Here is a 23,984-nt window from a genome sequence, read left to right on the forward strand (position 1 = left end):
TCTGATCTTGAACTTTTCCATTTCTTCCTTTTGTTGCTTCTTTTCTGTTTCATCCATATAATAACCACATGAAGAATGTTGAAAATGAAAGTTTCCTTTAATTGATATTCAAGATCTCATTTAGCTCGGAACTTAGTTATTTAGAGGGAGAAATGTAGCTAATATTAACAATGGTCTTGTTCCATTGATATTTATCTACAGATCAGAGACACCTGCCCTTCCCTCATCTGTTGAGGAAGTGTTTCCTGTCACTCATATTCTCCATAACCTCAAATAAATCACTGGTATAATCACAATAAGCATTCTCATCTTGCCATGACATGGTGTTTAGGAAGAAAAAATCTAAAACTTTCTACATAAAAGAAGTTTCATAGTCTGAAGCTATGAAAAGGGGGGAAAGGCATACTTACCATAGGCACTTTTTACCATGAATTCCCTGACCTTAATTTGATTAAAATCTCAACCTAAAGATGGCAACAATATAGATTTCTTTAGAGTTTGATTTTTCATGTTACTCAGCTTTGAATGAGAAAAACCTCAATGTGGGGCAAAAAGGGTGGTAAAGCGGAAGGAGAAGTTAGGGACTGAGCTGCTTTGCAGACCAGTATTTGAAAGTGAACAGCCGATTTGGCAAGAAGCAAAAACCACAGAATAGAGTATCACATCGTCTTTCTGTTCACTTTGTTTCACAAACGATTCAGGTTCTTCCTACTATCTTCTGCCACCTCCTTGCTTTTCTCCACTTACTTCACAGATGTCGCTGAGGTAGGTAACCTGGTCCAATCCTGAAGAATTCAAGGGCAGAAAAGAAGTCTACTTGTGAAGTTTTCTTGTCCCTGGTATGCGCAGGAAATGAAGACATTGCCTGGCATGTTTGGAATTGGGAAATTGTGCCTGGTATTCGTCCTAATCCCACATCTGAGCATCTGGAGTATCAACGGTAAGGCACCAACATAGATAATCTCTTATTTTATTTCCCAGAGGTGGAGGGAATGTTTTCACTTGCGGTGTTAGTAGGATGTGTTCTTTTATGTCAAGCGGATAATGGTGGATGGAACCATGCAGTGAGATTTGCTCACTGAGCACATTCTAGAACATCAACCAAATAAGAACATGGTTTTCAAGTCATGGCTTGGCTGATTTTCTTAAAAAAAAAAAAAAATGTTCTGATGGTAAGGAAAGAATTGGGTGGATGTTATAAATAAGGTACAAATGTATCACAACTTCTAGCAAAAATGCTCTGGATGCCATCCTGATGATTGAATAGCTTGTTTTTGTTTTTTTGTTTTTTTGTTGTTTTTTTTTTTTGAGACAGAGGCAAGCAGAGTGCTGTCGTGTTCAGCTGGATGGGTGTTGGATAACTGGGGTTGTACCTGTCTCTGTGGCTACTACTGAGTAAGGTCACCAAACAGAGTTGCCCTTTTTACCTCGGTAGGGTGTTTGCCTGGAGAACACCGTGTAAGCAAATACTCAAAGATCAAGAATCAGAGCATTCTGTCATTGTTCCTATTAGGCTGAAAGAGAATGGTTCCTACTTGGGTGTCATTTGGCATAGAAAACAGCTTGAGGTCTGCCTGATATGTGGCCATCTCCACAAAGATTTTATGAGGACAAAAAAGCCGTTACTTTCTTCTAGTAAATTCATTTGCTCCCGTACATGGACACAGGGGCCCATATATTGGAAAGGCTATATAGCAGAAGTTTCTGATTTTCTCAGGTCTGATTTCAAATCTCCTGCCTGCTTATCCCCACAAACATACATACTCTTATCAGTTAATGTGATGTGGTTTTAATTCAGAAAATACAGTGACTGAAATCCTCCTGAATGTCATCGTAAATCCTGGAGCTGCTTGGTTTAGAACTTGTCTTCATGATGCTAGGATGGCACACAACTAGGTGCAGAATAAAAATTCCCAGGAACCTAAGCATTCTTTATGTGTGTGAGTAATTTGGTATTATGTTGGTGAGGTGCTTAGATGGCTGGCTGGGTTTTTCATTTTCCATCAGACACCTAAAATCACACAGCCGTAACTGGAGTCGTGTATTAAATAGAATTCATACCAGTTTGAAGAACACATAAACTCTCCTGTGTGAAATGGAGGAAAAGAATGTTCAGTGCTGGGATGCCTGGGTGGCTCAGTTGGTTAAGTGTCTGCCTTCAGATGAGGTCATGATCCCAGAATCCTGGGACTGAGCCCCATGTCAGTGTATGTGTGTGTGTGTGGGGGGGGGGGGCTTAGGACTGGGCTTGTTTACTGGCTCTGCCACTTACTGTGTGGCCTTGGTCATGTTTCTTATCCTCTTTTATCCTTAGTCTCCTCATTTGTAAGACAGAGATAATGATTGTACCTAAATAAAATATGGGCCTGCGGTATAAATACAATAATATCAATGAAGTGCCAGGTATAACAGGTCCACATAATAAAAGCTGATAAATATTAATGGTGTTTTTGCTAATATTATTTTCACCAAGCACTCCCCACAAAATTTTGTTAGATGGGAAATAAGTGCTAATATTATCGTTTAAAATAGCTGAGCTTTTAAAGCTAAAAAAATGAATAAATAAAATACATAGCCCAATATATTTGACCCCAACTATAGAGAATCAAATTATTTGGAGAATGAAATGGAAAGTCTCAGATAAAGTGCCAACCAGGTCTACTGTAAAGCAGTTGGTAGATTGAAGCATAGCTTGCATTAAATTTAAGATATAAGTTGAGATAAATGTTTGGTGAGAATTGTTCTCCCAGACAGAGCTGATGACTCCAATCCCTAAAACCACATTAATTTTAACCTCTTCATCTTGGGGATTTCCTGTGATTTACTAAATTACTGAATTCTTTACATTGGCCCAGTTTCAGATTCTTAAATTTTTATTTTTTTATTTTACAATTTAATTTTTCTTTAATTTTTATGGACTTCTTTCCTTCCACTTAAAAACAATGTGAAATCTGTGTGCCTCTTCCCAGGAACGAGGCTCTATCTATCATAAGGTTGGAAAAAATGTTATTTTCCCTATAAACTTCTTGTTTAAGGTTGTTCTTTGTAATAAAATTATGCTTGGTTGATTTTTGTGTTTCTCAGAAAAAAATTAGAGAGAACTCTGCCCCTTGGTATCTGACGGTGATTTTTATTTTTATCCTGATGAAAGAATAAAGGTGTCAGCACCTTCCTTCCTGTACAGATGGGCAGATTATACTGGACAGACCTAGGTTGTAAGTGGAGATGCATCACCAGAGAGCAGGTCCCAGCTGCAAGTCTTTGGACCACTTGTTCAGTTGAGGATCAACCAAGGATTCCGTTCTTTAAGCAGGCAGGAGTATAGCAGTTAAGTGTCTGGGTACCACTTGGCACTAAATATGATCTGACATGAAGGCAGTAGGAAATCTTTGACTGACCGCTACTTATTATGATTTAAACAAACAAACAAACAAAAAAACTAATCTTATACCAGTGGCCACTTATGGTTTGGCTCCATCAAGAACACAGTAGTTCGGTCTGAGTCTCCACTTGGCTCTTGTATGTGTTCTGTTTCTTCTTCATTGTGATAATTCAGTATGGTCCATGGATCCATACCCCGCATTCCACTTAGATTGTCCCTTCCCTGGGAACAAGCATAACTTGCATTAAATTAAAGATATAGGTTGAGATAAATGTTTGGTGAGAATTGTTCTCCCAGACAGAGCTGATGACTCCATTCCTTAAAACCACATTAATTTTAAACTATTCATCTTGGGGATTTCCTGTGATTTACTAAATTACTGAATTCTTTACATTGGCAATGTACATTGTACATTCTTTACATTTACATCTTTGGGTCAGAGAAGAAACAGGGCAGAAAGGGCACCCATCATTTTTTGAAGTTCCTGTTTGATAACACAGTGTCTTTTTTTTTTTTTTAAAGATTTTATTTATTTATTTGACAGAGAGAGATCACAAGTAGGCAGAGAGGCAGACAGAGAGAGAGAGAGAGAGAGGGAAGCAGGCTCCCCGCTGAGCAGAGAGCCCGATGCGGGCCTCGATCCCAGGACCCTGAGATCATGACCTGAGCCGAAGGCAGCGGCTTACCCCACTGAGCCACCCAGGCGCCCGATAACAGAGTGTCTTTATCAGGCTTATTGCTATGGCTCTAGCCATTTGTTCCTATTGAAATGTGTAGCTGGTGTGCTGGAGGTAGCACTCCTTCTTCTGCCAAATGCCTGTGTATTGTTATTACAAAAATGCCTGCCACAAAATAGGCATACCTTTTACATAAATGTCTAGGAAAATATTCCGGAGCTAAAGGACTTCCTGGATTAAGGCATGAAAAGATGAACCTGTGTGCTGATAAGAGCCTTGAATTGATTTTCTAACCCCGAGAAGCTCTTTAATTAATTGTTGCTTCCTCTATCTCACTACCAAAATTTCCTCTGATGTCGTTTTAAAGTCAAATTCTGGTTATCTTGAGTAGCTGGGGCGTTCCTACTTAGTTTTCATTACTTGTGAGTTTCAACTTTAGAGTTCCAAATTGTGGAAGGAAAAATGTTCACAGGCATTCATAATCAGGTTGCCAAATTAAATCAATCTTTTACTGTGTTTCTTGGAAAGGTTAGGATCAGGAACTCGAGATCCAGACTGCCTGGATTACTGTCCCATCTCTGCCACTTACTGTGACTGTAACTTTCTGGTTCTGTTTACTCATCTAAACAATAGGGGACAACAATGACACTGATCTTATGGGGTTCCTATAGTAAGTGAACTAATTCTACACAACACTCAGAACACATTAATTTTAACCTTTATAGCTTGAGGATTTCCTATGATTTACTTGATGCATCATTAAGTGGTCTGTAACTTTAACTAATGTTTTTTTTTTCTTTTAGTCCAAAATTTAATTAGCTTGATAGTTTCCTTCAAGAAGGATTGGGAGGCTATCTCTCATTTGGGGTTGAGAAAAGTTCTCTATAAATAGCTCTTGATATCATTATCTACAACCATCCACAGTTACCAAGAAATAACAAGGCTTTGGTCATGTGACTTCAGTGATACTGTCTTTGTAAGCTGTTTGACAGAATATGCAGTTTGATTCACTTTTCTAATAGTCACCATTCCATTACCTCAAAATAAGCTCATTCTTATCCACCTATCCTTTCATGGTGATGGCCTCTGATTGACATGCTTACCTCTACGGAAGCAATTACCAAGCACCCATGCATGCATGTGCAGGGGTATCATTCTCGAATGCTCAGAATCTAAACTTATCTAATTTGAGGTACACTTTGAACAGAGTCCAGCAGAGTGTTGGGAACGGTGATCTGGGTCAGTCATAGGGAAACCCCGGGTTTAGCTGGTAGAGCTAACTTCTCTTTTTCTCCTTCCTGTTAGCCATATTTATCTTGTGAACACAACCTGGAACTCAAATATGTCATAAACAGCTCATTGTCCAGAAGCCATTATAAGGCAGGCTGGGGCACTTAAGTCCTAGCTGGGTAGTTGTGGCCCTATTTAATGTTTTTCTACCATTTAGAAGAGAAGAATTAATATTGGGGGACAATTGGCAGTTTCTGCTCACATGAATATTGTTTAGTATCTTTTCTGGCTTTGAAAACTCTGTGAATCTCCGTGTGATCTCTGAGGTAGAGTGCATTAAGAAAGGGAGGAAGTACCTGGGAAAGAAGTAGAGGTGGACTTTCTCTGTGTCTTTACAGCAACACAGAACCTATGCTTACCCTGAGCAGCCCAAGTAACCACAAAATCACTGAAGGCAGTATTTAGAAATCCTTATGTTGATTTCTGGTATGATGACAAAGGCTCTCTTTGATGCTACTGGCTATGGCTTCTAAGCTATGCTGTAGGCTTTTTCTGCGCTGTTCTTCCAGAAGTCATTGTGGTCAGGTTAGAGGCCTTAGCATTTCTGAACCACAGGGTCTTCCAGGAGCAGGCAGTCAAAATCTTCTGGAGCTGTTGTCTAAATTATCAATATGAGTCATCGTTCTTTAGGGCTCACTAAACTGGCCCAAAACGTTTGCTATTCCACAGAGAGAATTGTAGAATTGGCTAACAAACACTCCACAAGATACTCATTCTTGTCGAATGAGGTGGGCAGAACTCTGCAGAAATGAGAACATGTGAATCCTTTGGCTGGACAGACAAAGTCAGTGACCAGTAGGATAGAACCATAAAGGGACATTTGTCACTTGGTAGAGATGTAATGGAGAAGTACTAAAATAAATCTTGGAAAAGTATCCAAAGACAAAGGTATTTTACTTCCCACTTTTGACCAAGGCTGGCCTTGCTGGTTAGTATAATTCTTTTTTTTAACTTTTTAATTATTATTATTATTATTATCATCTATTTTTTGAGGGGGTAGGTCAGAGAGAAAGAGAATCTTAAGCAGCTCCATGCCTAGTGCACAGGGCTCAATCTCATGACCCTTAGATTATGACCTGATCCAAAATCGAGAGTCAGATACTTAACTGACTGAGCTACCCAGGCACCCTTTGTTAGTATAATTTTGTAAGATTCCACCTCTCATATATAAAAGTACAATTTTCTATGGGATAAACTGCCTTTTCTGTATCCATTATATTTGTTTGCCCAATCTATATGCCAGTTGTTATGCATCACTGATGATACTTGACTCAGCTAGGAATAACTGCTCAGAGCAGAGGCATTTGGGGCAGAACTTCTGGTCGCCATTTTGTCTCTGCCACCTGCAGGCTTTGCTCAACTACTGTGTCACTTCCTTAAATTCATCCTAAGAAAAAAGAATACCTGGTGTTTTTTTATTGCCTATTACGAGCCAAGCATAATGCTAAGAACTCTTCCTATGTGTTCTCATTTACTTCCACAACTACCCTGGCATATAATTTGCTTTGGAGTTAGCCGGGCCTGGGCTCAAGTCCTGGTCCTAGCTCGGACTCCCACAAACTGGTTGTCTCAGCAAGCGGCTTAGCTTCTCGAATACTTGGTTTCTCCATCTTAAAAACTAAGATGATAACTGCAAATACCTGATAAGATTTTAAGGATTAAAGGAAATGATGTATGTATGGTACCTAAGAGTAAAACACATAATAAGAACTCAAAAATGTTAGTTACGTCCCTATCTTCCTCCCATCAGGAGGATCTAGGGGGGTCTGCAGCACTTGATATTGTGAGGTATTATTGTGCTTATGAGCAAGTGACAATGAATGTGAAGCTGTGATTCTGGAGGTGATCCCCCAAATGTGACTTGTGCCACCCATGTGCTGTCTGACCTGATGACTACTGATGTTCCCTGTGGGTCCTGTCTTTTAATATCTCAAGGAGAGGAAATGGCACAGGTCATTGGTAAGCTTTGCTGACTGTTAGATGAAGCTTTGAAAAATACTAAAATGACTATTTCAAGACAAAACAATTTAAGACTTATCCCAAACTAGACAAAACCAAGGGATGTCTTAAAGTCTTACATTGCTCAATAAAACTATATTGAAAAGAGAGTCTTCAGATTTTCCCCCAAAGAGTCATATCACAGAATGAGAAATCCAAGCCTAGAAGAAATTGCTTCAGTGTGCTAAATAAATACCATGTGAAAGCAAATTTAGAGAAAGTTTTCACATTCCAATATAGTGAGATTTTTAAGGAGGAAATGGTAATAGAAATGATTGTGAAAATTCTCTCAATTTTCTCATTTCTTGTTCTTTTAAGCAATGAGAACAAATTTGGATTCATACTATGTACATTCTTGTTGTGAAGTTAATTCTTTAATACTTTCCAGTCCCATTTTAGCTAAAGAAACTTTAAGTTAATGTGAGTCTCACTCTCTCTCTCCTTATCTCTTTGTGTGCATCTTTACATGTGTATGTTCAGACAGGAAAGAGATGCCTATCCCCTTCTAAAGACCAGTATCAGACAATATCCACAGAGAAGAAGAAAAACCTGAACAATTACTTCATCCATGTCTATGTCTTTGATCAGTGTTACACTGCATGCTGTTTGTCAGATATACGTTATTCTGAGGACTGAGGCTTTCAGTTTTCATTGTACCCCTGAGATCATGGCACTGGGTTTAGCGTAACTTACCAATGGTCACTCTTTACAGGTATTCCTAGCACATCCAGGGGTATCTGACTTATGCAGCAGGTTTGTTTACCACAGAATTAAAGTGGTAAATTTAATCCACACTACATAAGGCATTAAATTAGTGGTGTCTGTATGGCCACCAACTTCATCTCATGTCACCACATTTCTGATTTTCCGAGTCTATGCCAACTAGCTTATGCTGAGAAGCGTGCCACATGGACTTTCTGATGCTGTGCATGTGATTCCTTGAGGTGTCCAGGAACCTTCCAGAACCTCTGATGTGTAATTCCATGCCTGCTGTTGCTGTACGTGAACTGGCCTTGATTTTGTTCAGCCCACTGCCTCAGGCAACCCCTGAACCCATCTAATTTGCAGGGGAACAGGCACTTAGTTCCCTTCCCTGGGGGTCATCAGTTCTCCCCCATCGTCCACCACTCTGGCCCTCAAAATTACGGCAAATTGTACCACTGGATTCCTCAGGAGACTTATTTTCCTCCTAAGCCTGAAGACTTCCCTCCTTCTGTAGCCTCCTCATCATGTATCTAAGTTTGAGGGGTTTTTCCTGTGTTTGTCTATCACAGTATCTTCTGACAGAAGATAAAATCCTGCTTCACACCACAGAAAATGATTGATGTATTATATCTTTCATGATTTCAAAAATTATTGATACTTTTTTGTTTAACTCTGTCATAGCTCAAGTCAAGGTCTCACCTGTGTTCATTACAGTCACCCACTTCTTTGAGTAAATGTAATTAGTTTCAACTTTCCATGCATGTGTAAGAATTTTTCAGTGGAGCAAGAGTGAATCTCAGTTGAGATTTTCCTCATGATAACAGTTATACTCAAGGCACATGGTCTTTAAAAATTAGAAATAATTGTACTTTGCATGGGATTCAGAATCACAAAGCTTTTTTTTTTTTTTTTTTTTTTTTTTTTAAAGAGCTAATAGGTTTCGCAAATTAGCTACCCTCCCTGGCTCCTGTTGGTATTGACACCTGCACCTTCTTAGCTGGAAGGTACTGGCCCGTGGAGTTTTTGTGGCTGGCATGCCTTTCTGATTGGCTGATCCAGGTATCTGGATGACCACAGAGTATCACTTGTTAAATATTTTGAATACCACCCCTCAGTGGACATAAATCAGACCTTCCCACACTGTATACTTATAAGGTCTAGTTTTTCTTTAGTGGTTATAACTTAACCACTATGGGGTATGTTGAGATGCATGCATTCTTCACCTCAGTGCCCTGTGGGCCACCTTTGTAATAGGTCAGATGTGTCTGCTCTGCTCCCTTAGTGCATAGAAAGCATTAGTCAGAGTTATGAGCAGGAAATTTTTCTCTTCCTGAGCTCTCATGGTTCAGTCTCAGGCTACTTTGGGCCTTCTTCCTTTCATACTAAGCCCAGCTCCTCCTGCAGAGACAAGTACTATCTCATCGAGAAAGTCATGGACCTGGTAGGAAGACAGATGCATGAACACATATTTAATTATAAAGAAATGCTACATGTCACACAGAGCAGCATGGGACCTTCACTGAGCAGGGGATGTCCAATGGACTTGGGTTGCTCGAGGATGGAGGCAGAGTGAGTTTACAAAAGGAAGTAAGGGCTAAGTTTCATTTGATGGAGTCTGGACATTTCCTGCAGGCATTGAAGGGTCTCTGAAGGATTTAAGGTACAAAATCCTTCTGTTGGATTTTCATTTTGAGAATGCAAACTGTGATAGTGATATGAAGAATAAATGCAGTGGGCGGAGGGGAACAAGGCCAAGTTTGGAATGTAGAAGACTAGTTGGTAGGCTGTGATAATAATCCACATGGAACAAAATAAGACCCAAATTAAGGTAGTTTTATGGAAGCAAATTGGCAAGACATTTTGGATGCTGAATCAATTTAATTTGATGACTGATAGAATGGGGTAGGAAAGAGGAAAGAAACCAAGAAGGCTCCTAGGTTCTGGCCACGTCATAGGTAGGTGATGGTATCATACTGTAATAATAGAAAGTGTACAAGATTTGCCCCAGGGTGGGTTTGGGCTTCCTCTTTGGAGCATTTCCTAACTGACCCAGCCAGAGGGCTCTCTTTCTCTTGGGAATCTGAAAGCTCTGAGGGATTGTATCTTGTTCAGGATTAAAAAAAAAAAAAAAAAAAAAAAAAAACTGAAAGGAAAATTGAAGACCATTCCCCTTGCACTAGAAACTGTCACATTACTAAGTAGTCATAGGGCGATGTCCACGCCTCCAGGTCTGGGCAAGAAGGGGGTATATTATCACTACAGAATTTTAAAACAAATAAAGCTACTTTTAATTATCACCATGTACTAAGAATTCTGAAAAATATCAGTGATAATATAATAATAGTATTATTATATTATATGTAATAATATAATAATAATATCCCCTCAAAAATATTTTTGGTCTAAATTCTAAATAATTACTATAGGTACTCTTGAGTTTTAATGATATGTATGTACGTTTCCAATTAGCACATTTTTAGTACTTCCCCCTTGAAGAAGAACATTGTATTCTACACGAAAGCTAACTCAGAGAACTTCCAGTTACAGAACTGGCTCTGGGCATGCACACAGATTCATGTGTTCATTCCACATGTTAATTTATAATGTCCAGCATCACCTGCACTTGCTCCAGGCTGTTTTGTCTCTGATCCCTATGCCCCTATGTATTCCTTCATTTCAACAGTAGATTTTAAATAAATAACAATACCACAGGGACTCTGGAGCCAAAGAAACAGAATGTGAGCCATTTCATTGCTTTCTGTGCAACCACTTTGGATATTTATTTATTTAAAATTGAAAAGTGAAACCGTACAAACTGTGCCGTGTAGTTTGTTTTCAGGTATAAACTTTAGTTTTGAAGTTTAAAGCTTCACGTTTTATCAAATAATATATATACAGCTGAAATGTGTTCTCTTTAAAGTGTTGTTTTAAAATTAAAGAATGAGTCAAATAAAACTTCACATTCGTGGTACAATTTAGTAATTGCCTAACTTGTATCTTTTGTAGAATTTCAGTTTTAATAAAATTCCTTTATTAGCTACTGGAAAATTATTTATGTAGACTACTATATCAGACTGTAACTAAAAGATCAAAGTTCACACTGTTTAAATAGTTACAAAACTATTAAATAGACAATTTGGTGCATTTTTCCTTTTTTGATTCTCATAATTTAAAAATACTTTTTAACCTCCATGGTTTTATGTATGAAGTTCAATGAAAGGAAATATTCACTGTCTGTATTTCTTTTCTGTCCATTGTATTGTTCGTTTCCACTCATGATCTCTGAAAACATTTTTCCATATGAAGGAGGAGGTTGTTAGAAATGGTGCACTCTGGGCATCATATAATGCTAGATATGCCCTGGTCATGGAATATGTGTGGAATATGTGTGTTGTGAAAGCCATGGCTTTCATAAAGATTTTTTTAAAATGTAAGTCTTCCAGGGCACCTGGATGACTCAGTCAGTTAAGGGTCTGTTTTCAGCTCAGATTATGATCCTGGAGTACCAGGATTGAGCCCTACATCGGGCTCCCTGCTCAGCAGGTAGTCTGCTTCTCCCTCTGCCCCACACCCTTCTCAAGATCTCTCTCCCTCTCAAATAAATAAATCTTAAAAAACAAAACAAAACAAAAAAACTCTTACGTCTCCTAAAACCTCTAGTGACTTAAAAAGGGATACTTCATCATACAAAAGCCATCCTTTTACTGCATGTGTATTTGAATTATTTTTGGCATTGAAAATTCCCCACCATTAGCTGTGAATGTTTGAGAATAACAACAGGAACAACTACCATTGGCTGATACATTCCATCTAAAAGCAATTGTGTTCCTCACCTCTCTTCAGAAAATGCTTTTTTGACAAGACAAACACCTCGGGGACAGCTTTTGATTTCCTGAATATCTGAAATAGTCATACAAAATTCAGGACCAGGAGCAAACGGTCAACATGGCTGTCTGATGGAAACTTAGATTTGTGCCATTCAGCTCCGTGTAGCATTCCTGCGTTACAAACATACGTTTGAGTTTCAGGAAGATGGGACACGTTAATACCCTCTTCGAACAAAGAGCGAGTCCTCTTCATGGTTTTCAACGCTTGTTGGCAAGTCTGCATTCATCCATTCATTCCTTCATTCAAGAAAATTCCCTGTACCAGCCAATGTAACAGCCAGTGATCTTCATCTTGCTGATAAGAATATGCAGGAACCCCGGCGACGTTTTCATAACACCACTGGGAGTCAGTGATGGGGTCAGGACCATCAGCTGGCTCTCCTCCTCTCCTACCCCTGCTCTGTCCTCTCCCCACGCACATAGCCACACAGGCTGGGACTCGAAGGGATATTCACTTGTGCTACTAGCACTGGGTAACAGCTCAGTGGCTAAATGGAAAGGCAACACAGACCTAGAGCTGGTTTTAACCTGTCGGTCACACAGTGAGGGCGCTGAAGCTGCAGATGCATTTGTGTAGGCGAGTATGGTGAGAATTTTCCTGTTTTCATCCTGTTTTACAGAAATTGAGGTCCAGTGAGACCATGTGGCTATCTCAACATCACCAATATATTAGTATTTGAGAGTATCCGAGCAACTATGTTTGAATGGTTATTCTAGTTTTTAGGTATTTATGTGACTTTTATAAATATCTCAAAAGTATCAGGCTCTGTATTTTCTCATGGTGAGTAAGTGGAGTTTAAACACGGCCCAACTAATGCTTGCTTCATTTATTCTGAACCAACCTGTGGTCTCTGGGTCACTATGTGAGCAACCCATGATCCAAGTATGTATCCATTCCCTGAATCTGCCATGAGATTCCTGGCTTCTTTGTCTTTGCCCTTCCCTGTCTTCAGTCCTAAAATACCTCCCCTCTCCCTTTCAGGGCTCTGGTTATCAAAAGGTTACTAATTCACTACAGTTCATTAAGCTTCGTAACAATAGTCCCAGCTGAGATTAATCCTCTGCACACCCAAGCAAACTTTGCACCTCTTTATAGTGTTATTTCATTCTCCCATCTGTTAAACATCTTTATTTCCCATTAGAAGGCAAACCCCTTGAAGGAAGGCACCTTGTCTTATTTACTTCTATACCCCCTAACAACTAACATACAAGGACATACAGGGTCCCTTTGAGCCCCGGTTTCAGCTCAGATATATTTGAAGATAAAAAGCATGGCAGATAAATTTAGATAAATTTATTCTGAGCAAGTGCCTATGTAAATTAATCTCCTCTCATCAATTAAATGCTAAGCTCCTTGAGGGCAGGAAGGCCTTTTCTACAAATATCTCATTGTTTTCCACAGTGTTGGCACTGAGTTCTAGGCTCCATAAACTCTGACTGACTGGGGCACTTGGGTGGCTCAGTGGGTTAAAGCCTCTGCCTTCGGCTCGGGTCATGATCCCAGGGTCCTGCGGTGCTCTCTGCTCAGCACGGAGCCTGCTTCCTCCTCTCTCTCTCTCTGTCTGCCTCTCTGCCTACTTGTGATGTCTGTCTGTCAAATAAATAAATGAAATCTTAAAAAAACAAAACAAAACAAAACAACTCTGACTGACTTATCCAGATCCAGGTACATGAAAAGGGAAGTTAGGAGGCTGAGGCAGTCCATTAACTTCAGGGGGAGGAGGAATGGAGTTCTGGAAATGTGAGTTTCACTTGGCTTCTCTGCCTCTGGCTTCTTTGCTTTCTTGTTGCAAGTCTAACCACATCCAGGTGTTATATTCTTAGGCACTTCCTGTTGGTAAATTACCTTACCCTTTCTCTTCAAGTTTTTGAAAACTTCATCCTTATAACTTGGCTTTTAGTTTGCTTTCATTTTTATTTTGAATTTTTGGAAGCAACTGAATTAGTAAGTCTAGTAAGCCTTAAAATGATCATGTTTGAGGTTTCAATGCATTTATAAATATATGAATATTCCAAAGTTTCTGAAAGTTCTCCACAGTTCTCAATCTGGTTCCTGGAAACGCAGCAGAGGTTGATGAGATGTGAGCAGAAATTATACTGGCAGGTTTTTTTGGAGGTTAGGAAATTGCTAAAAATGAGAATATACAAAGTGGAACATTCAGCTAAGTTGAGCTGAGTATGTGTAAGGTAAGGCAGGGCCAAAAGTTGTCCTCCACCTCAACATCCGAGTTGCCCTTAGCCTGCTTTGTCCTTTACACGCTAGTTTAAGCTATCCTTTCAGTCATGCTGATGTGAGACAGTACTTCTGTCCAGAAGGACACTTGGAGATGAGTGAAAGAAATTAATGAAGAGGATATATTGGATATGTGGCTGGGAGGGTAGTTCAAAACGGAGAAAGACAAAGCCAAGAAAAAAAAAAAACCATAAAGACGTAGGGAAAGGAACTTAAAGAGAAAACACTCTCAAGACTTAGCTCTAATGGAAAAATAAAAAGGTATGAACCACTATCACATTCTTAACTAAAAGGAATCTGGCTAATTGTAGTTATTTTGTTTTCCCAGCACAGGGATCAGTAGTAGAATATTCTATGATTTATATACACTCATAATGTCACTGACACAAAAAAATTGAGTGGTTGTCATAAGTTGGTGCCATTTTTTTTAAAGGTGAACTTTTTTTTTTTAAGATTTTATTTATTTATTTGACAGAGAGAGATCACAAGTAGACAGAAAGTCAAGCAGAGAGGGGGTGGGAAGCAAGCTCCCTGCTGAGCAGAGAGCCTGATGTGGGACTCGATCCCAGGACACTGAGATCATGACCTGAGCTGAAGGCAGTGGATTAACCCACTGAGCCACCCAGGCGCCCCAGTTGGTGCCATTTTTTCTTGCTCATGTGCATGAGTCTCCAAAGGGACAATATAATCCAACCATTATCCAAGAGTGAATACTTCCACATAAATATACATTCTAAGTAACCAAAGTTTGCTCCTTTAGAAGCCAAAATGCTTTTTGACGTGACCATTTTTGAAGAAATTCTTTTTAAAATGGGTTGAACTCTTCTTTGTTTCAAAAAATGAATATTTTAAGCTGAATATATATAATAAGTTTTGCTGTTGACTCAGTCTTCTTGTTATGAGTATAGTTATTATTCTGTATTATATAACACAATTATACCCTCTAACCTAATTAGGAAATAATAAGGGAATTATAAGGATTATGTATAAAGTGAGATGAGTTTGGGTTCTTGCGTTATCTATTTTGCTGGTTTAGGGAATACTTCCTCATGTATCTTGGTTCTCAGTTACATCCTAGATATTGATGTTTCCAGGTAAATACTTTCATGGTAAGTGTAGAGTTACAGAACTTATTCAGTAGTAATAGATAATTTTAAAAGTTCTTTTTTCTTGGCTGCAGATTTATACGCAACTGACAATTACTAACAGAAGGTTTATAAAAGATAACAGAAAATCTGTTTCTAGGAAAAAGCTCTCCCCACCAAAACAAAGGGAGGTAACTTCTTGTTAGGCCTTGTTAGGCCAAAAGGCAGAACTTCCAAAAGAGGTGCATCACTGTTCCTTCTTCCCCTTTGGAAGACAAAACACTTATATTATGTCAAAACATCCTATCTTTCAATAATGATCTTGAGTTGCGTGTGTCATACATAGGAAAAGTCAAGGAAAAAATTTGCAGGGCAGCACTAAAGCCCCTGAAAAAAAAGTAATAAAATTTTTTTATACCAAATATAATAGGGAAATAGTTGTCTGCAAAAGTTCCTCTCTCCCACTTATTGGAATATATCAGAGCTAGTAATAGAAAGTGTTATTACTTCCCAAGAAACAATAACAGAGAAATGGGTAATGAATTAGAGAGCAATGGACCCTAGTATGAATTTGAGTCTTGATTCCCCTAATTATTAGCATATAACTTTAGGCAAATATTTTACTACTTCTGAAAAATAGCTGTCATAATAATATATTTTTTGTTGTAAAAATTAAATGAGTCAAAATATTTAGTGGGTTTTAAAAGATTTTATTTATTTATTTGAGAAAGAGAGATAGTGAGAGCGATAGTATGGAGGAGGCAGAGAGAGGGAGAAGCAGCCTCCCTGCTAAGCAAGGAGCCCGAAGTGGAGCTGGATCTCAGGATCCCAGGATCATGACCCAGGCTGAAGGCAGACGCTTAACCGACTAAGCCACCCAACCGTCCCTATTAATGTGTTTTGAACAGCCTCTGGAATATAGTAAATTATTGACCAGACACTGTTATTATTATTTGCTACCATTGGAGTAGCTACAAAATAATAAAATAAAATAACATTTTATAAAATTAAAAATGTCAGTAATGTTTTGGTAATTGAGGGGATTAACAATTGAGGAATTTTTTTTCAGCAAATACTTATTATGTGCCTACTATGTACCACACACTCTGCCAGTAAGGGTTAATACATTGAAAAATGTTATGGGTGGTGGGGGGGGGGGCACCTGGGTGGCTCAGTTGGTGAAGTGTCTGCCTTCAGCTTAGGTCATGATCCCAGGGTCCTGAGATCAAGCTCCACATTGGGTACCCTGCTTGGTGGGAGTCTGCTTCTCCCTCTTCCTCTGCCTCTCCCCCTGTTTATGTGCGCTCTCTCTCTCTCTCTCTCTCTCTCTCTCTCAATCTCTCTGTCAAATAAATAAATACAATCTTTAAAAAAAAACACATTATTTGGGAAAATTATAAAATTATAAAATCTTTGGCAGGAACTGTTGAATGGCAGATATCTGGTCTTTCTAGAACATATTTGATTTTAATTTTGTTTTCATCTTTCAGGTGAAAAATCATGTAAAGAACAACTGCATGTAAAGAGACATTCCATATACACTGTCTCAGCAGGGAAATCATTTGATCTGAAATGCCCTGTGAAATACTGTACTAACAGACCTGACGTAATCTGGTGCAAACTCGAAGGAAAAAGCTGTTTATCTTTTAGGAATAAACATCATACATACACAAGTTGGGACAAAAAGGAGAATATTTCAGCTTTTATTCTGCATTTTAATCGTGTGCTGCCTGATGATAATGGGTCATACCGCTGTTCTGCGAATCTTTCATCTGGACTTGTTGAAAGCCATTCAATTACCATTAATGTGACAGGTAGGTTCTACACATCAAGACTGTCTCATAAAAAAACAAAAAGACTATCTCATATTTTTTTAATCATGTTTTAAGGAAAAGGAGGACCCAGATTCTGAAGCATTTATGTTAGTAACTGAAGTCATATAAATCGGAGAGTTGACACACTCCTCAGATTGTCATCTGTGTGAGCAAGTGTGTATGTAATTTTGGGATGAGGAAAAGAAAAATAGAAAAAAATATATAATAAAAGTTATTGTTCTTGCCTTTAGGGGGTATACCATTTGTTTGATAAATCCAAAGTAGGTCACTGAAATATGGAAAAAATTACAAGTGAATACTGATTGTAGTAGACAGCTCTCTATCCTTTATCCTCTTTATCTTTTATTTTTTCTTCCATTTACCAGTCCTTTTATTGATAATAAACCTTTGAAGTTACATTTGTGGTGCTCAGACAATTATACATTTGTTAATAATTCATAGTTTTCACAGAGAAGAAACTGCACACAAATAAACCTGACTCCCTGATGAGTTTTGAGGATGTTCATAGCTTTAGCTCCCTCCCCACTCTCCCAGAGGCCCTCAATAGGTTCAGAAATTGGGAGAACAGGTTGAGGTTAAGTTGGGCAAAACCAAACTGAAAAAAACATGGAAAGCAAACAGAGAAGAGTAGAGGAAAATAAATGAATATGTTTAATTTATGAAAATTCCACATCATACTCCATGGTAAAAGACTGAAAGCTTTTCCTCAGAACAGGAAGAGGAGGAATGCCTGGGTAACTCAGCTGATCAAATGTCTGCCTTTGGCTCTTGTCATGGGTCCCAGGGTCCTGGGATCAAGCCCCACATCCAGCCCCATAACCAGCCCCACATTGGCTTCCTGTACAGCAAGAAGCCTGCTTCTCCCTCTCCCTCTGCCGTTTCCTCTGCTCATCCTTGCTCTCTCTCTCTCTATCTCAAATAAATAAAGAAAAAAAATCTTCAAAAAAGGGGGTTCCTGGGTGGCTCAGTGGGTTAAAGCCTCTGCCTTCAGCTCAGGTTATGATCCCAGGGTCCTGGGATCGAACCCCAGATTGGGCTCTCTGCTCAGCAGGGAGCCTACTTCCCTCTCGCTCTCTCTACCTGCCTCTCTGCCTACTTGTGATCTCTGTCAAATAAATAAAAAAAAAAAAAAAAAAAAAAAAAAAACAGGAAGAAGGGGAGGCTGTCTGCTTTTGCCACTTCTATTCAACACTGAACTAGAAGTACTAGCCAGAACACTTGGGCAAGAAAAAAGAAATAAAAAGCATCCAAATTGGAAAGGAAGAAATGAAACTATCACTATTCACAGATGACATGATTTTATATATAGAAAATCCTTTAAAATCCACAAAAGATGCTAGAGTTAATAGACGAATTCAACAAGGTTGTATGATCAGCTAAAAAAAACCAGTGATTTCTCTAAACACAAGCAATGAATAATCTGAAAGGAAATTAAAAAAAATGAGAAAGACAACTATCATATGATCTCCCTGATATGAGGAAGTGGTGAGGCAACATGGGGGCTTAAGTGGGTAGGAGAAGAATCAATGAAACAAGATGGGATTGGGAGGGAGACAAACCATAAGTGACTCTTAATCTCACAAAACAAACTGAGGGTTGCTGGGGGGAGGGGGTTTGGGAGAAGGGGGTGGGATTATGGACATTGGGGAGGGCATGTGCTTTGGTGAGTGCTGTGAAGTGTGTAAACCTGGTGATTCACAGACCTGTACCCCTGGGGATAAAAATATATGTTTATAAAAAATAAAAAATTATATAAATAAATAAATAAATAAATAAATAAATAAATAAATTCTATTTATGGTAGTCTCAAAAAGAAAAAAATAAATTTACCTGGGAGGCTAAACACTTATACACTGAACAAAACATGGCTGAAAGAAATTAAAGAAGATGTAAATAAATGGAAAAATACATGCCATTCACATTGGAAGACTTAAAATTGTTAAGATAGCAATATTTCCCAGAATAATCTATAGGTTCAATATAATTCCCATCAAAATCCCAACCTTTTTTTTTTTTTTTTTTTTGCATAGATGAAAAAGCTGACCCTAAAATTCATGTACAGTTGCAATGACCCAAATAGCCAAAACAAAACAAAAACCTTGCAAAAGAAGACCAAAGTTGGAGGACTAACACTCCTTAGTTTAAAGATTTGCTACAAAACTACAATAATCAAAACAGTGTAGTACTGGCATAAGATAAATATACAGATCAGTAGGAAAGAATTAAGAGTCCAGAATAAATACATACATATTTGGCCAATTGACTTCTTTTTCCTTCCAATATTTTATTTAAATTCAAGTTAGTTACCATATAGTGTAGTATTAGTTTCAGGAATAGAATTTAGTGATTTATCACTTACACCTAGTGTAACACAGATAACATCTGTGAAATGGAGCTTGTTTTGTGGCCCATAAACTGACCTTGAAGATTATTGCAAAAAAAGAAATTTCAAAGAGCTTTTGTGCACAGAATCTATATGCAGACATAGGCAGTTACTTCTTCAGTGGACACCGTTCACTTGAATGCATACACTGTGTTTTTAAAAATGTAATTTATTATTTTATATGCACACTTTGGAGTCAGTCTTTTAACTCCCTTAAAGTAGCCCAGTGAAGGAATCCATTTAAATCTCTTTAAAATCCTATAAATTATTTAAGACTTCTGAAAGTAGCCCAGTAAGAGAATGCACAGTAAAGTGTAGAAGGGATTCGTGGCAGAGTTAGAGACTCTGCTTTTGCTAATGTGGGTCAAAGGCAATGCTAATTGCCAGCCACTATCCATGCACAGGCTTATAAACCTCTTTGGAATGGAAGCTGTGTCTTAAACATCTTTGCTTCTCTACAAACATAGCGTATAACACATGGTAGGCGTTCAATAAATCTTTTTTTATAATTCCTAGATGAATTAAATGACATAATCTGTACAAAGTGAAACGATTGCCTTTAACAATCAGGAGAAGCTTATACTGAAGATTATGGAAAGAATGCTTTCTGGAGAAATTTTCACTATTAATTCACATAATGAGATATTGAATTTTTAAAGAAGTACCAATTTTTAACTGGCAAAATAGATGATAAAAATAAGCCAAGCTTACAAAACTTTACTCCCAGGATATTAATTATATGACAAAATACACAATAATTGAATGCTATTAGATTATTTATATGATGTATGTTAATATAATGTATAATAAAATTAAATGAAGTGGCATCGAGTTCACATTCTTTGTAAAAGGTGCTTTCTTGTGTAATTCTCTTTTCCTTCATAGGAATCAATTCCCTTCCATACAACAGGGAGGAATTTAACCAGTGTCAGGGGCAAGCCAATAACGACTTCTGACATGGAAGCATCCCAGGGATATTACTGTGTCTCTTCTGTCCCATATTGGGATCATTCACAGCCACTACAGATGGTTGCACAGTTTGTAAAGTGCATAAAGGTCCCATATTCTAGGAATCAAGCTGGGGCTAAAATTAGGATCTACGGTCTCTCCCCTTGGGAAGGAGGGAGCTGCAGAGAAGCAAAGCAAAAGAGGCAACTTCTCCGTCGATCCCATTGCTTTGGGAGGATGTACTTGTTAGGATCATACTGGAGATGAGAGATAAAGATGAAGTGATGAGAGGGAAAACTTTGAAGGGCCTTTTAATTTTCCCTTTGGAGATTTCTGTTGCCCTAATTTCACACACTCCTACCTTTCTTATCACTTTATGAATTAATGCTCCTGACCAAGGGAATTCCCCAGGACTTCATTTTGGCGGTCTTCTCTTCTCTGTCAGCATCCTTCTGTCTGGGATTGCCTCCCTCCTATAGCTTCATGTGTATCTCTAACCTTCATTATCTTCCTCACAAATATTCCAGTCAGCCTCATGGAGTCCGTGTCTTTAGTGCTTCCTATTTTGGTCCATTTCAGGCAAATATCTTCCCAATACACTTAATTGCGTAATAAATTTCTTCCATCATGCCACTCCTCTATCGAGTCTTTGGCAGAGCATCCTTAGTGCTTTCAAATTTGGCTCCCAGCATTCAAGCCCTACTACAGTCCATCCCCACCTGCCTTTCTGGATTGCTTCTGGACTCCACTTTGAGTCTCTGCTCCAGCCCAACAGCCCTATCTACCATCACATGTCTTCACCATGCTCTTCTCACCATTCACAGGGCACCCATTCATCTGCTTCCATTTACCACAATTCTGCCCTTCCTGCCAAACCCAACTTGCCAATTTCCCACTTCTTAATGAAGCCTTCCAGGGTTCATCCTAGGAGAAGCAATTTCTCTTTTCTAGCATATTCCATGCCATTTAAGCTCTGTGCTTCTCATTTACCAGACATTTCCTTGTACTGTAGTTTAATGTGTGGAAATGTTCTTTATCCCATGAAGAATTAAAAGGTCCTGGGAAGCAGAAACTGTGTCATGTTTTTCTGGGTCATCCTTGCTTCCTTCACAAAAGCCAAATGAATTATTTCAGAATTAGCTTTGAACTGAATATGTATTTTCCTTTTATGAAGGAAAGAGTCAAAGAAAAATTCCTTTTCCTTCTTTACCTGGGAATACTCAGTGAATTGAGTACTGACAGAGAAAAATATACTCTGAAATTATATTTAAGGATGATGCTTTTCTTAAAAATAATGTGGAGGCATGATAAAAAAAAAATTTCATTTTCTCCCCTTGAGATTTTGTTTTTAGGGGCTATTGGGAATTTTCTTGTTTCTGTACCTGACTCTCTTTTTCTTTTTATGTTCAAGTTAAAAGTTGGCCCATGGGGGAAAAAGAAAAAAGAAAAAAAGAATTGGTTCATGTACAAACAGACTGTCAGCTCAGTCAGGGCTTGGATGCTATTGAGAAAGCAGTATTTTCCCAGAATGAAGAAAAATGCTTTGCAAATCAAAGCTCCAAGAGAAAAGTTGACAGAGCTGAGAAACAGTCACTAGAATGTACATTGACCTGTAACTCCAACCTCCTCAATGTGCCCTTGGTCAATCCCTGATTAGGAACTTCACAAGGGCAGGCAGTCATCTTCTCAGTAGAGAAGTGGGGGTGGTATCAGTGGGCAGGAACTGGGAGGCACCATCTGTTTCAGAATGATAGTCAGAATGTCATCAGAAGCAACCTTCCCATATGAGTCTCCACACTCAACTTGGAGCACCGGCTGAATGAACATCTTGTTTTTCTAAGCTGGAAGCGGTCTTACAGGCTGTATTCTATCCTTCTACTTAATGGGGAAGAGGGAATCAAAGCAGACAGACAAAGTTTGTGTTGGATTTACAGTCTTACTTCAAGCCTCAAAATAAACCCAGAGACTTATTTTGTGTCCATGATCTTGAGGTGCCGATTTGCAAATTGTGAAAATTCCTTTAAGCTGAGTTACTGGATTCTGTTAGTGCAAATGCAGGAGTCCTCTAGGAGATTAGTTCTGATTTTGGACACAACTGAGTGTTGTTTTTACAACCAATTTCACTTGTTTATCTTGATTTTCTATTTCAGAATGGACTAGAAATAATTCCGAATACCCTCTGATAAGTAAGTATCAAACTAGTCCAATAAAATTAAGGAAATTAGATTATTAGGTGGTCGGAGAAATAATAAGTTGGATTCGCCTAACTGAATGGATCTGTTTGTTATTAGTTATCTATGTGGGAACTTTCCTCCCTCTTTCTATCTACACCCTTCCCCCAGACAGCTGTGTCTATCATCATTGGTAATGACTTGGCTGCTGTCCTAACCCAAGCAGCAGCTGCAGCATAAACAGTGGCATTTGTTACCAGTCTGAATTACCTAACCACTATTTGCACAGCCTCTGTATTTCCTGTCCACCTTTACCTCAAACCAAGCGCATGCAGAAGCAAGCAGATAATGATGTTAATATATTTAGAAATAAAAATTTCCTGCATAAAAAATTTAACATATATACAACGTTAATGATGTATGTTGCCTTCTGATATTTTTTTGTTCTGCCGCAATTCATGTTTCTAAGGCTGTTTGTGATCTATTAAATTGTTTCATGACTCGTCAGTGAGTTGCAATCAATCTACCCCAGTCAAACAGAAACTTAATGCATGTCAACATGGGTCATAGCAATGAGCACTGGCTATAGGCCCAACAAAGTGTATTTGGTGATAACAAAGGTATCTTGAGATAAGGAAAGTACTTAGTATTTGGAGATCCCAAAGAGTTATGAGACAACAAAAAGCCTTTGTGTTAATGGAATTGGAATTTAGTATGGAAAAACATGTTGGCTTGAGTCCCAAGGCAACTCACTAGCTATCTGACCTTGGGCAAGTCTTGGAACAATAAAACCTTTATCAAGGCATGAAACTGGATAAAAATAATGGCTTCCTTACTTTCCTTCAGGGCTGAGTGTGAAAGGTAAGACAGTGTCAAGGAAAAAGCTTGGTGAAATACTCACTGAGAGCTGTTATGGGTATTGTTTTAGAGGGGATTAACCCTAGAAGAATAAAAAATTCTTACAAAAGTTGAATTATAACCCAGAACCACCCACATAAGCTCATCAACAAAGCAAGAGGTGGGTGAGAACATTGAGGCACAGAGTTCTTGGGGAAGGCTTCCAGAAGAGAAAGAGAAACATCAGCTGGAAATCTCCTTCATTTAAGTTGTAATGGTGCAGAAGGTGTTACTGATCTTACTATACCTCCAATTTCCTAACTGTCTTTAGCATCGACTCACATTTCAGATACAACCAGTGCCTCAGGACCACCCTCTGCACAAGTGACAGATGAAAGACAATGGATGCTTTATAGTCTGCTTCCTTTAGGAGCATTGATTCTGCTTATTATCTGTTTCTACCTATTCTGCTGCCTTCGAAGGCACCAAGGTGGGTTCCATCTTCCATCTGCTGCTATGTGCCACACATTTGGGGTTCAGTTATTAGAGCTGA

At 38.6% G+C, this 23,984-nt stretch overlaps 1 protein-coding gene across 4 annotated transcripts in view; it reads left to right on the top strand.

The window, feature by feature from the left end:
• Nucleotides 1-609: 609 nt before the first annotated feature.
• The window catches only part of BTLA (B and T lymphocyte associated), a 29,920-nt gene continuing 6,545 nt past the window's right edge, over nt 610-23,984 (top strand). For 3 of the 4 annotated variants that reach the window (XR_009402561.1, XM_059391976.1, XM_059391977.1), the window contains exons 1-4: nt 610-940; nt 16,748-17,071; nt 22,574-22,609; nt 23,763-23,921. Coding sequence is in view for 3 of the 4 variants with exons in the window: in XM_059391976.1 (XP_059247959.1) it covers nt 853-940; nt 16,748-17,071; nt 22,574-22,609; nt 23,763-23,921 (607 nt within the window). In the remaining variant the exon portion in view is untranslated. The remainder of the gene's footprint in view (nt 941-16,747; nt 17,072-22,573; nt 22,610-23,762; nt 23,922-23,984) is intronic. The other variant, XM_059391978.1, reaches the window with a different exon arrangement.

The sequence above is a fragment of the Mustela nigripes genome, chromosome 2 (assembly GCF_022355385.1).
Source record: "Mustela nigripes isolate SB6536 chromosome 2, MUSNIG.SB6536, whole genome shotgun sequence".
Taxonomy (NCBI): Eukaryota; Metazoa; Chordata; class Mammalia; order Carnivora; family Mustelidae; genus Mustela; species Mustela nigripes.